Source organism: Salminus brasiliensis, chromosome 22 (genome assembly GCF_030463535.1).
Source record: "Salminus brasiliensis chromosome 22, fSalBra1.hap2, whole genome shotgun sequence".
NCBI lineage: Eukaryota > Metazoa > Chordata > Actinopteri > Characiformes > Bryconidae > Salminus > Salminus brasiliensis.
This window is the reverse complement of record NC_132899.1, coordinates 26564568-26577606: the sequence shown is the minus strand read 5'-3', so window position 1 is coordinate 26577606 and position 13039 is coordinate 26564568. Positions and strand designations below refer to the sequence as shown.

General features: G+C 36.2%; 1 protein-coding gene across 1 annotated transcript in view; it reads left to right on the top strand.

The window, feature by feature from the left end:
- The window catches only part of asah2 (N-acylsphingosine amidohydrolase 2), a 37077-nt gene that overhangs the window by 19790 nt on the left and 4248 nt on the right, over window positions 1-13039 (top strand). The window contains exons 2-14 of the mRNA XM_072666680.1: window positions 5506-5639; window positions 6165-6268; window positions 6839-6982; window positions 7729-7905; window positions 8067-8194; window positions 8707-8784; window positions 9674-9794; window positions 10384-10509; window positions 10972-11058; window positions 11141-11245; window positions 11451-11532; window positions 12338-12453; window positions 12543-12637. Coding sequence (XP_072522781.1) covers window positions 5510-5639; window positions 6165-6268; window positions 6839-6982; window positions 7729-7905; window positions 8067-8194; window positions 8707-8784; window positions 9674-9794; window positions 10384-10509; window positions 10972-11058; window positions 11141-11245; window positions 11451-11532; window positions 12338-12453; window positions 12543-12637 — 1493 coding nt within the window. The 5' untranslated portion in view covers window positions 5506-5509. The remainder of the gene's footprint in view (window positions 1-5505; window positions 5640-6164; window positions 6269-6838; window positions 6983-7728; window positions 7906-8066; window positions 8195-8706; window positions 8785-9673; window positions 9795-10383; window positions 10510-10971; window positions 11059-11140; window positions 11246-11450; window positions 11533-12337; window positions 12454-12542; window positions 12638-13039) is intronic.

Here is a 13039-nt window from a genome sequence, read left to right as displayed (position 1 = left end):
ATTATCCAGAGTGACACACACACAGGCCTGGAGGGGTATTTCCAACACACTCTCTTTATGATCACCAGTAAAGGATGTATCAACTCATCTATCCAAGCCATCGTCCATGGAATTGTGAAGGTGCAGATCAGCTTTGTTACAGTCTCTAATTTGTATTCAACTTCAAACTAATTTAATTTAAGCCCAGTGACTATTTAGAATGTTACATAATGAATAAAACCCCAGAGTAGTGGCATCTGAGATAATGGTGAGGATACTGGCCAAAAATTTTATTTGTAAGTGGTAAAATTATAGGCAATTTTTTGTAAAGTATGGATTAAGTCCATGCCTGACTGAGTGGGCCTACTCACTTGCAAGCACGTTAAATGAAGTACAGCTTCAAGAAGTTGCAAAACAATTCAAAAGTCATCACACCAAAGGTACATCATATTGGTTCTTCTCCTGCCAATCCCCACAAGTGTTGGACTTCTGTTACAGTGACATAATAATTGAATTGCACAGTTGGAATCCATGTTCAATTACGTGCCCCCGAGGACAAAAGCTACCAGGTAATTCCAGTATTCACTGTAGAAATACGTTGGAAAAATATTCAGCCAGGTCCATCACAGTCTCTATAAAATCTTGGCCTCCTGGAAGGAAAGCATGGACTAGTGTCGTTCCAAATCTTCAGGCTATGAGTAATGGCATGTCACTGAAGGTTAAAAGTGCATTTTTTACACTAGAAATCACGCAGCTTTCCAACTGTTACCCTATAATTCCTAATTTGAACACAGAACTTAGTATGGTCCCCTCCTTTGAAGTATAGTATTGGCCATAAAGTTTCAGGACACTCTGGAATGCCTCCTCTGGAAACACTTCTCTCATGTAGTCATCATCAGAGCTTACTTATGGGCTCATCCTGTGGGTGTGATGAGAGCTGAAAAGACCTGTTACCTTTCTCTACTTTTTGCACCAAATCGATCTTGGGTGTTTATCTGCCCTGCAACTAACTTTCTCCTTGTAAGGAAGACTCAAATGACTTTGCCAAAATCAGGGCAACAGTATTAGCATTGTCTGCCATCGTGTGCACCTTTCTAGTTGGCTAGTTCACTCCGACCTAGCCAACAGTATGGATGATTGATTGAACAATTGATTAAATGAAAAAGGAAATGTTTTATATTTTTATATTTGATTTTATTTACACAATAAACAGTGGAAATGGTCAAGTAATTTTACCCAGAAAATACAAAATGAAGTGACAATGCGAGAACAAATGAGAAGTTTTAGTTTGAGTTAGTCGTTTTGTGATAAGTAGCTGATTCTAAACAAACTTGTCTTCGATATTAACGTGTTCTAACACATTTGACCATTTAATTTGTTATATTTTAGGGAAAGCCACTGAAATTATGTTTACTATTTAATATTTTTTAATAGTTTTACCAATATCATACATCATGATATTGGTAAAACTGTTAAAAAATAGCTTAGGAACATACTGTATGTTGTCAAGTACACAGAGTTGAATTAACCAGTATTTGGCAGTAGTTGCAAATAGACTACAAGGTTGCAGAGTGATGGATCCAAGAATTGCAACCTTACTTCATTACTTCCATTTAGTTGAGTAACAGTGTAACAGTGTAACAGGCTGATAGTACTCTGCAATGCTAACCAGGCTAGGACATGTACACCTGCACTTGGCCACAGTTTTGCTGCAGGAACAACTGGTGGTGGCAGAGCGCTCCAGACTTTTGTTGGCTTTGTTGGTGTAGTACAGTGGTTCTCAGTAGGACCCTCTGCCCTGCACATTTTAGTGTTGCCCCAGGTCAAAACATCTGATCAAATTAAATAACAATCCCTCCTGATTTGAAGTGGATGTGTAAAAATAAAAATATGCAAGGTGTGGTTACTCCAGGGCTAAGGTTGAAAACCTGTAGAATGATAAAAAACTTATCAGTTAAAAGCCAGTTTACATTTCTCACATTACATCTCATCTTTCATTTATTGCATATGTATGTGCCTGTGGATAGAAAGCCAGAAAACACCATCTTCTGACTCTGTTGTTGTGTAAACTGCTGCTTTCTGTGCAGGTTCTTAATTTGTACTGTTTCTGATATCAGAGGAACAAGAGATTCATCACAGTGGAGAAGTTTCACGGCAGCACTGGCACATGGGACGTTGTTCATACAGATGCATCATGGGACACATTCATTAGTCAAATATTTAGGTGCTTTTTGTTTTATTCAAAAACCTGTATTCATATTAGCAGTTAGCAGTGGCTTGGTGCAAAGGACTTTCATGACCCAATATAAAGTGCTTAAGAAGCAGTTTAACACAGTTAAAGTTATCTCCTGAGGTGTATGTATTGATAAGGCAAAACCTGAGTCAGAGCCTTATTGTGAATCATTCCCCCACCGGTTAACCATAGAAGCTACAATAGAATTGTTCTTGATGTCATATGTACAAAAGGCCATGAGATATCCTATCTCTAAAACTGTATACACAGTAATATTTGATGGTATTCTTCAGCCTAACTGATCTTAAATGGTTAACAAATTCCCAAATGTTATTGACTTTGCATGATGATGTTTAAGAATTAGTCTTGTACATGTTCAGTATGCTCACTTTAGCAATATAAAAGTTCCAACTTCCTTTAAGCTGACAAGCATCAAGTTTAAGTACCAAGTGCTACACTATAAACATAAACATATATATTTTTAGAACCCCTGACCTTGTAACCTTCAGACATATGGTTTCTGAATTTTGCAAAACTTTTTCCCATAGCGCCCAAACGTTTGGGCACCCTTCATATGTTACGATGACACAAATGCACTAGTAACACCAAACCAACCACATGAGATGGGGCCCAAAGCAACCATCAAACAACACCATAGCAACTGCTTGAAATAACACAGGTGTCACCTTGCAAAACTATAGAACCCATCTAGCAAGCACTAAGGAATACCACAGCAACCACATAATAACATCCTAGCAACTGGGAACCACTTAAGGCATATTTACACAGAATATTTTTTATGGACAAAAACAACAAAAGCAAAAACAAAACAAACACTTTTTAATTTTGTCTGGGTGCATCCTGGTCTATTCATGTCCACAAAGAACCATGAACATGAGTGCTCATTAGTGAAGGAGCATAAGCATAAAGCAGAGAAAAAAAGTGTAAAAGAGTGGAAATGTATTAGACCTTTCTTGCCCAAAAATATGTATCTTGGTGTAAAGGTTCCAATACGTAAAAATCACATCACATCACATTTTTTTTCTCTTTTTTTTTTGCTTATTTAATAACATTCCAGTATCTCCTGTCCAAACTGTACAGATTTATGAATTCATTTTGCCACTAAAACATAGTGTGTGTCTGTGTGTCCAGAATAAAGGTAAAGAGTGTAAGTGACAAAAACACTCTATTGCGTTTAAAACACTACTTACTCCAACACTGTATTCTCTTTAACACTTTGTACACTTACACTCTTTACCTTTACTTTTCCCTTACTTTACCATTATTTAATAAACTTAATGAATTTAACTATAGAGTTTGTGTTTAACTTGTGTTTGGGTTTTAATAATACGTGTTATATACAATCCTCCTAAATTTTTTTATTAACTGAAAGTATTTAATGTAAAGAATTATATTATCAAATGTATCCACTTGTTTTAATGAGCTATGAGTAAAAAAGGTAAACTTAACAAGATAAGAAGAAGTGTAGGAGAAGAAAGTTTCTTGTGTAGAAACAACACAAACAGCCATGGGCTTCTGAGCAGCTGCCTAGTACTCTGAAATACAAAATAATTGATGCTCACAAAGCAGGAGAGGGCAGTGGAGGTGAGGTCAGGTTCTAATGTGCAAGGACACTTTTGGCACATGTTTGACCTTTGTGGAAGACAAATCAGATAAATCAGACAAAAGACCTTACCTTGCATTCGCAGCAGGACACTGATCCTAAACACACCTAATTTGAACCAGGTGTCAAACAGACAAATATGTCTTAAACTAAGCGTATCAAGTAATTTAAAGGAAAATTAATCTTACAGTACCAGACAACTGTAAGCATCTTTAAAAATAGTTTGACATACAGAGACAGACTAATGTTAAACCTAATGAATTAATGAATTCATTGATTAATACAATAATAATTAATCATTGGCAGTGCACATTTGTGCAAGACTACTCTATGATCAAGAGACTAATGTATTATAAGACACTTTTAGATGCATTTTAGCATTTTTTTGATTGTATACCTGGAATTATATTAAAATGAAATAAAAAATGAAATACCCCATGTCTCTCCCTTTTCCCTACATTTTTCATACCTAGATATACACTTACTAACTACTCATAAAATTAGATTGCCGCTCTACTGTATTGTGTCCCATTTTGAATGGTACCACTAATGTGATTGAAATTCAGCTCTTTATTATCTGTAGTTTATTATGTAGTAAAATTGAGCATAACATTGAAGTGAGGTTGATGTTATTGCATGACTGCTCTAATGTCTCTGTGGTTGACTAATGCACCCCTTGGCAAAAAAGGAAACATGGTGTTTTACACACAGATGGTATTAAATAGTGGTTGTAAAACTGTGCTTGTCAAAGCTACCTTTGTACCTGGGGAGGATTAGAGCTTTGCTTTTCCAGAATCAAAGATATTGATTTGGTCACGGAGGCAGCTCCATAAATGTAAGTTGCGAACAGCTATATGTTTTGTATGTTTTGATTTCTTTATCCTATTAACTGCTTTAATCTTAAAGAAATTGGTTTTGCTGTGGGCCAGTTCATGTTTTTACATGATTAATATTTTTACATTTAAATATTATGATTAATTATTTACTTACAAATTCTAGCTCTGTTTTAACAGATGTACTTTTAAGTTAGTTTCAGTGTCAAGAAATGACAAAAACATGATACAAAATGCAAACTTTATCAAATGCAAATAATTTCTTTCAGATTAAAATGATAATAGATTATCCCTTTTTCTACTTTTAAACACAAATGTATCTAAAGACTTTAGAATCCAAATAAATACAGTAAAAAGTACACTTTAAAAAGTGGTTGGTTAACTGATTAGATAAACAAGGTACTAAATTGTAACTATAAATACTGGCACTATTTCTATTTATTTTAATGTTAGTGGTTTTAAACACATAACTGCCAAGAAAATAAGTTACATCAAATTGTCTAACAGTTTTGCACAGAACTATGTGTCTCAATTCCCATGTACTTTTAAGTAAATTACAGAGTGCTATACAAAGTGGTAAACAGCAATAACAGACCCATTTGTAAACAGTTAAACATATAAGATATTTTAGAGGTTATTTAATTTAGAGGCGCTTTTAGGTTTTTAAACCAAAAAAGGTTCCTTGAAGGTTTTTCAAAACACCCATTGGAGGTTCCTCCACAGTTTCAAATTCAAGTTTCCTAAAGGAAATACTTGTGCATTCTCTTTGTTCATCTGTTAAGAAAAATTTAATGTTGTTGAGGTTTCATGAGAAGCTTCTCTGTGTTTTGGTACAGAAGCATGGCTCGTAAGGCTGCTTGTTGTGGCCTCAGTAGCCTGGAGCTGGTGCTCATGGTTCTGTTCCTGCTGATGACTGGAATCACTGTTGGACTCATCACAGTGTTAGCCATCAACTTCAACTCCCAAACATGTAATGACTTGTGCTCTTACCCTATAAGTCACCCACTGAATGTAGAGTAGGCTACCATTTAAAAGACACTGTTTGCAATAATGAAAAAATCCTTTAGCTTTCAGGTACACAAATCTAAAATGATAGTCCAGAATGTCCTGCATTGTTTTAAATAGATCATTGCAGTAATTTAAGTTTATTCCACATTATATTATATTGAATATATGGAATCAAATAAATGATCATTTTGGTATAGTTTGTAATATGTATAATCAATGTTTTTTTTATATAGTATTTTATAATATTATTTTAAGTGATAATAGAAACTTATTAAAAGGAGTGAATGTGAAATAGAGCACACCAGACGTGTGATACAAATACAACATTTTTGACAGTATTAGTGAATAGAATGTATGTATAAATTAATATTTTTAATATTATTAATATTTATTGAATGGGTAATATGACAACTTTTGATGTTTGACTTCTTTCCTTTTTTTTATTTGTCCTTATTGATTGTTTTTTATTTGTGTGCCAAATACATAGTGGAGCCAGAGAAACCAACTTCCTCAGTACCACCTGCAGAGAATCCTTACCTAATTGGAGTGGGTCGAGCAGACTGCACTGGACCAGTGGGAGATATCCCCCTTGTAAGTGACCCACAATGGCACTGCAGGTTCTGAATGGATTTTGACATGCTTCTGCACCACCTCTGCATTAGACCTTAATCAGTCCAATGAAAAAATCCAAAGGATGTTTTCAGGGCACTACAGTGTTCGTTTACAGTCATTACATAATGATGAACTTCTGTTTAAAAATTCGATCTCATCTTTAATATAATACCGCAGCTGATTAACTTATCAGTAGTAATACTCTAATGCTATTATTATCTCAATTGCCCACTGAGAAAATGTACACCCAATGTATTCCAACAGAGTGTAATCTTTAATAATTTAATAAATAAATGCTAATTAACAGAAATAATAATGCATTTGCAACTGTTTCACTAAAACTAATTCTCATTAAGTTGCAATTGATTTTTGTAAAGCTTGTCCAAACTCACATAAGCTTGGGTAGATCAACTTGTATAAGCCACAGACTACAGTTTTTTCACGGGCGAGGCACATCAATTAAATTTATGATGAAAGATGCTTGCTTTGATATGATATCTTTAAAAGCTATCAAGGTCACTGAATTACTTTGTGTATGTTTTGAAAAAGATGGGCTATGCCAACCCGGATCAGACTGCAGGGGGAATCCACACCCGTTTGTTCAGTAGGGCCTTCATTGTGGATGATGGCAGCAAGAGGGTGGTGTTTGTGAATGCAGATATAGGCATGGTCTCCCAAAGACTGAGACTAGAGGTAATTTCATATTTCTTCTAAAGTGCACATATATGTCACTCTACTGTACAGTGAAGTGTGTCCTCCACATTTTAGCCATCTGTGGTAGTGAACACACACACTTGAACTAGGGGCAGTAAGCACACACACACAACTCCAGCACCCAGGGAGCAAAGAGGGAGAAGGGCCTTGCCCAAGGGCCCAACAGTGGCAGCTTGCCCAGCCTGGGTATTGAACCCACAACCCTGTCATCCATAGCCTAGAGCTTTAACCGCTGAGCCACCACTGCCCCCAAGGAAGGAAGGAAATACACTGTTTGTGTGGACTTTGGTGTGTTCTCCACTTGGGTTTCCTCTGGGTAGGTAGTTGTATTGGCTATGCTAAACTGATCCTAGGTGTGTGTGTGAGAGTAAATAGATGTGTCTGGTACTCTGTGATGGGCTAGGGGGGGGGTTATATTCCTGCTTTGTGCCTAATGATTCTGGACCATGTCCTGGACCAGGAAGAAGCAGGTAAAAAGATAAATAAAGTGAATATTTTATAGAAAGATGTATGGATGACAAAGAAAGAAGAAACACTAGGGGAAATATTCCACAATGAAAAACAATTAAAAAATGGCTAAAGGGGCAGCTGAAGTTCAAGGGTTATGAGGATTTCACCATTCAAGCCTACAGGAAATGTAAAGTTTTTATGTAAAATATGTTCCAGTATTCATTGTTTAACAAAAAAAAGTTTGTTTTCTATCTCACACTGCTGTGGTTGTTTAGGTGCTACAAGAGCTTGAGCTGAAGTATGGTGATCTCTACAGACAGGACAATGTGATTCTGAGTGGAACACACACACACTCTGGCCTGGCGGGGTATTTCCAATACACCCTCTTTATGATCACTAGTAAAGGCTATATCAAGTCATCTATCCAAGCCATCGTCAATGGAATTGTGAAGGTGCCTGCTGATTTGCTTTGGTTGTTGTCTTTGCTGTACATTTTGAGGAGTATTGAGAAAACTACCTTTAATATCATAGTTACAGTAAAATATCTGATATATCAAAATATCTTGCTCTGTTACCGTTTAAAAAAAAAACCCTCCATCATCTCCTGAACCAGAGCATTGATGTGGCGCATAACAATATGAGACCTGGAAGAATCTTTCTGAACAAAGGAGAAATCTTGGGCAGTAACCTAAACAGGAGCCCTCATTCATACATGAACAACCCTGAGGAGGAAAGGAAAAGGTAAGATTGGTTTAATCTTTTATTTCAAATATTTTTTGCTGTTGCACTGCAATATGATCTGCTTTTTATGTAGAAATGAACTGATATCACGTCTCACACTCATCAACAATGTCTCCCACACATATCTATATTGATGCTCTCACCCTGTACTTACTTGCACACTATCCGAATACATTGCTGCTAAAATACTGTATTAAGTAGTACTGTATTCATGTACGTCAGTGACTGCAATGTTCACATATAACACACACATGCAGTACTGAGCGCTATGTCAACACTGCACTGTCGCGTCCGTTTACTGTGTCTAAAGTCTGTCATATTCTTGTTTTGTTCTAGTTTAATGCTTGCATGCTTGCACTTTATGTTATCTGTACTGTGTTGTTTCATGTTGCACCGAGGTCCTGGAGGAATTACAATTAAAGACTCTCGACTTGACTTGATATGTGTAAACATGTATCAACTTTAAATTGCAATGATTGGATATTACATTTGTGAGGTTTTATCTGTTTCAGATATAACTCCAATACAGATGAGCAGATTGTGACTCTGAAGTTTACAGATTTGGATGGGGATGGGATGGGGATTATCAGGTATGTTAGTTTTCAACCAGTGCTTGAAACAAACTGACCTCTAAAGCATGATGACACACACAAATTGCACATTATGAGATTTATAGAGCATTGCATTTTAGCAACTTTGTAGGATTAACAATTAAACTAACTGAAATGACACACTAGTATCTCCTAATCCCCTAATTCACAATTCAAAGGATTATGAATCTGCATTTATCCATAGACCACTGAAGTTGTGTGTCATTCTGTAGTCAGCGTTATGTCTACATTTGGCATTCCAGTTCTAGATGATGTTTGGGGAAAAAAAACATTCATTTTGGCCCCTGAAAACATAGTGTAGATCATAGTGTAGAGTGCCAAATATGAGCATAGGAACATGGTGCCAGCTACAAAATAATGACATGACCTAAGTGGTCTATGCAAATTTGAAATGCTAGCTTGGCTAGTTTAGCATGCTTAGAGTGATAATGTACCACCAACATAAGTTTAGAGGACAAATGGAGATGGAGAAGTTTTGTCCTAACCTGTGTTAATAGTGCATCAGTGAACAAAAAGCAAACCTGTGCAGCGGTGTACTGTGCAACTCCTTATGCTAACTACAATTAGTGTGACTCAGCATGCGAACAGCTCCACACACCATGTTAACTTTATTATATTGTTACGGAGAATTGTTAGAAGAAATTTCCTGTTTACAGTATTAAACCATGAAAGGTTTATTCACAGCACAAAAAAATAAACTGATATTTTGCACCTCACAAATCTTATTTATGGAAGCACTGAGATCTGTGCTTTTAAAGGGAAAATGTGAAGGTGCTCTAGTCTATGTAGCCATTAGGTGTTAACCATTTTAGCATGTGCAGTAATAGTAGTAGGTAATAAGTATTGGATTTTGTTGATCTGTTTTCAGCTGGTTTGCTGTTCATCCAGTAAGTATGAATTACACCAATCGCATGGTGAGCTCGGATAACCTTGGCTACGCCTCCTATCTGTTTGAGCAGGAGAAAAACATTGGCTCGTTACCTGGTGAGGTAAGATGTCATTCTTCAAAACAAATTCGGTTTATTAGCAGGCTTACTCAGAGATACACAGCTTCACTGCCCTCCATTTCAATGCAATTCATATGTACAGTGTTTCTACAAAATAGCTTGTCCTGCTTTTGGATCTTCAGATTTATTAACAGCTCATTCATGATGGTGGTCATCCTTATCTATTTTTTCTCCAGTAAACTGGGGAGGTTTATGGCAAAATATAGTTTGAAGGCCAGACAGGCTCGCTGAGGATTCCCTGTGGTGGAAGAGCTTAGATAGTTTATGGCCCCTAATGCTGATCAGTCATGAAGTGTTAAATAATTAACCACAATTAATTCCTAATTACAAGTTGTGTAACATGAACAGTAGACCAATCTGATGACTTTGAAAGTTATGTTGTGTGTACATTAAATTAATTCCAGATATCATCTTGTAAACTTGACCTCATCATTGTGGAAGGGATTACCGCAGTAGATCTTGCACAGAAATCTGTGTGATCTGCAAGATTAGCAAGCAAGATAAGACAATTTTTGTCACAGTTTTCTAAGCTCACTAACATCTAAACAGTTAAGTTGCCTTTACCTCATAGGGTCCGTTTGTAGCAGCGTTTGCCACTGCTAACAGTGGAGATGTGTCCCCTAACACTCGTGGTCCGTACTGTGTGAACACTGGAGAGAGATGTGACTATCTAAACAGTTCCTGTCCAATTGGTGGTGTGAGTTATATTTATATATACATATATATATATATATATATATGTATTTATATGTACCCCATTTCACACTGGTCAGTGTTACTAACAATGTTAATAATAATAATAATAATAATAATAATAATATTTGCAGTAGTAGTAGTCTTATTGAGTAAGAAATAGAAATAGATAAAAAGATATATGTAGGTGACTAAATTAAGTCACGTTATGAGATGTATGCACACACACACAAACACACACATTGTATTAATTAAGTATATGTTCTTAATACTTAAAATACACTCATGCACACAAAAATATTAATTATCTGGAATATAAATTTGAATTTATTGTAATTAAATTACCATGATAATTGTAAAATAAAAACTATTATTTTTAAATAAACATCAACAGTACAATAAACAGTGAATTAAGTCTTGCATGTTCTTTAGTCTCATGCAGTCTCATTTCTCTGTCTGATCACAGACTAAAATGTGTGTTGCTTTTGGACCGGGGAACGACATGTTTGAAAGCACCAGGATTATTGGAGAGAATATTTACAGGAAGGCAAAGGTACACTGCATATGCAGCTGTTTTTTTTCAGACTTCAGGTTTGTCTCCTCCAATCTCACTAATACAGTGTACTGATGTGCAGGAGCTTTACGGCAGTGCTAAGCAGGAACTGCAGGGCAGTGTCCATGCTGCTCATCAGTGGGTGAACATGACAGATGTCACTGTCCATCTTGACTCCACCCATAGCGTAAGTAACCCTTGGGCAATTGCTTTAGCGAAAAACATTATTGTAAAATATTGTAAAAAAAAAAAAAGCCTCAACTTATTTTTGTTTGTCTAAACACTTTTGTTTTGTTTTGTTTTGTTTTGTTTTGTTTTGTTAGTTTGTTTAAAAATAAAGCCATAGAATAAGTGTTGTGTACTTAATTGGCTGATTGAAATTATACCATCAGGTTAAGACATGTAAACCTGCACTTGGCCATAGCTTTGCTGCAGGAACAATAGACGGTGGAGGAGATCTTAACTTTACACAAGGCAAGTTATTCTTTTATTTGGACAGTTTTTATTTGGCACTGTTGGATGTCACTAGGATGTCAAGAAGAAAGTGTACTGACATTTTGTTTTGTGGATTGTAATTACCCTGTCAGGTTTTTTTAAACAAATATCAGCATACTTTCAATAAAAAGAAACATTTAATTGCGACTACACTCTTAACTTACACTTTAAAGAAACCTAGAATGTGAACAACCTTATTATATTCTAAAGAACCTCCACATAATGTAAACGTCCTAGCCAACAATCATGAGGCTTGTCAGGTGTAGCACTTGTCTGGTGCAGTGGGTTTAGATTTGCTAAAAGACTAATTCCTTAGCTAGCCTGTAATATATAAAGGCATTAAAATTTCTATGCACCAGTTCACACTTTGAGAAGGCCATGGTTAGTTTTTTTTGTTTTACTTATTAAGCGAAGAGAGTGGGTATACCAGTGTGTTAGCTACAACCAAAATGGACTCCAGAGACAGATTTAGAAACTGTTAGAACAATTTAGCTTTAAAGAAACAAATTTAAGCAGCAGCAGAAGATGCTAATTAGATTTCAAACTATGCAAACCATGTTTTTTCCTGAGCTGAAATCAAATGTCAGGCTACAGTTTTCAAGAAAGAGGAAGGAAAAAGCTCTGCAGGCAACTTTAGCCTAAAAGATCACATAGCTAATGTAATGCAAGCTACTTTGGTAAGTAAAAAAATCTCAAGCTCATGGAGGCCAGTTTGATGCCTTTGAGCTCATTTTGAAATTCGGATGCTGCTCTAGCATTACATCAATAACTCCTTCCTCTACAGGAGCAGTTGAAGGAGATCCATTTTGGGATGGTATTAGGGATGCACTCTTGGGTACCCCCTCTAAAGACATTCAGGACTGTCACAACCCTAAACCTATTCTTCTTAGCACTGGCGAGGTAAGTTTATTCTATATTTAGTCCCAGACCACCCCCAGTACCTTATGTGTCTAGTTGTTAGTTGGGCATTAAAGTTGTTTGATCCCTAGATGAACTGGCCTGTCCCATGGCATCCAGACATTGTGGATGTTCAGATTATCACCATCGGTTCAGTGGCCATAGTGGCAGTCCCAGGAGAGGCAACGTAAGTGTTCTGCATTCTTTGGTACATACACAAGTTTGGTGTCCATAGACTGCGGTAGGCTAATGTAGTGCCACTGTTGGGCCCTTAAGCATGGTCCTTAACCCTCTCTGATTCAGGGGTGAGAGGATAACATGGGTCAAATCAGACACTATTTTTTTTTCTAATTTTCACATATTTCTTTCTAATTACAAACTGCAAAATCTGTGTGCAAAGTGGACTATTTTTAATGCATGCCAGTTTCATTGCCTTTCATTACTGGGAGGTTAACACATTTCTTATAATACTCTTTATAATGGTGTTATAAACACCAAAAGCCCTACGTCTTCATATATAATGATTATCCATTTTAAATAATGTATCCACTTAATAGATATTTCCACAGGAGCTTAATCTGCCATAAAT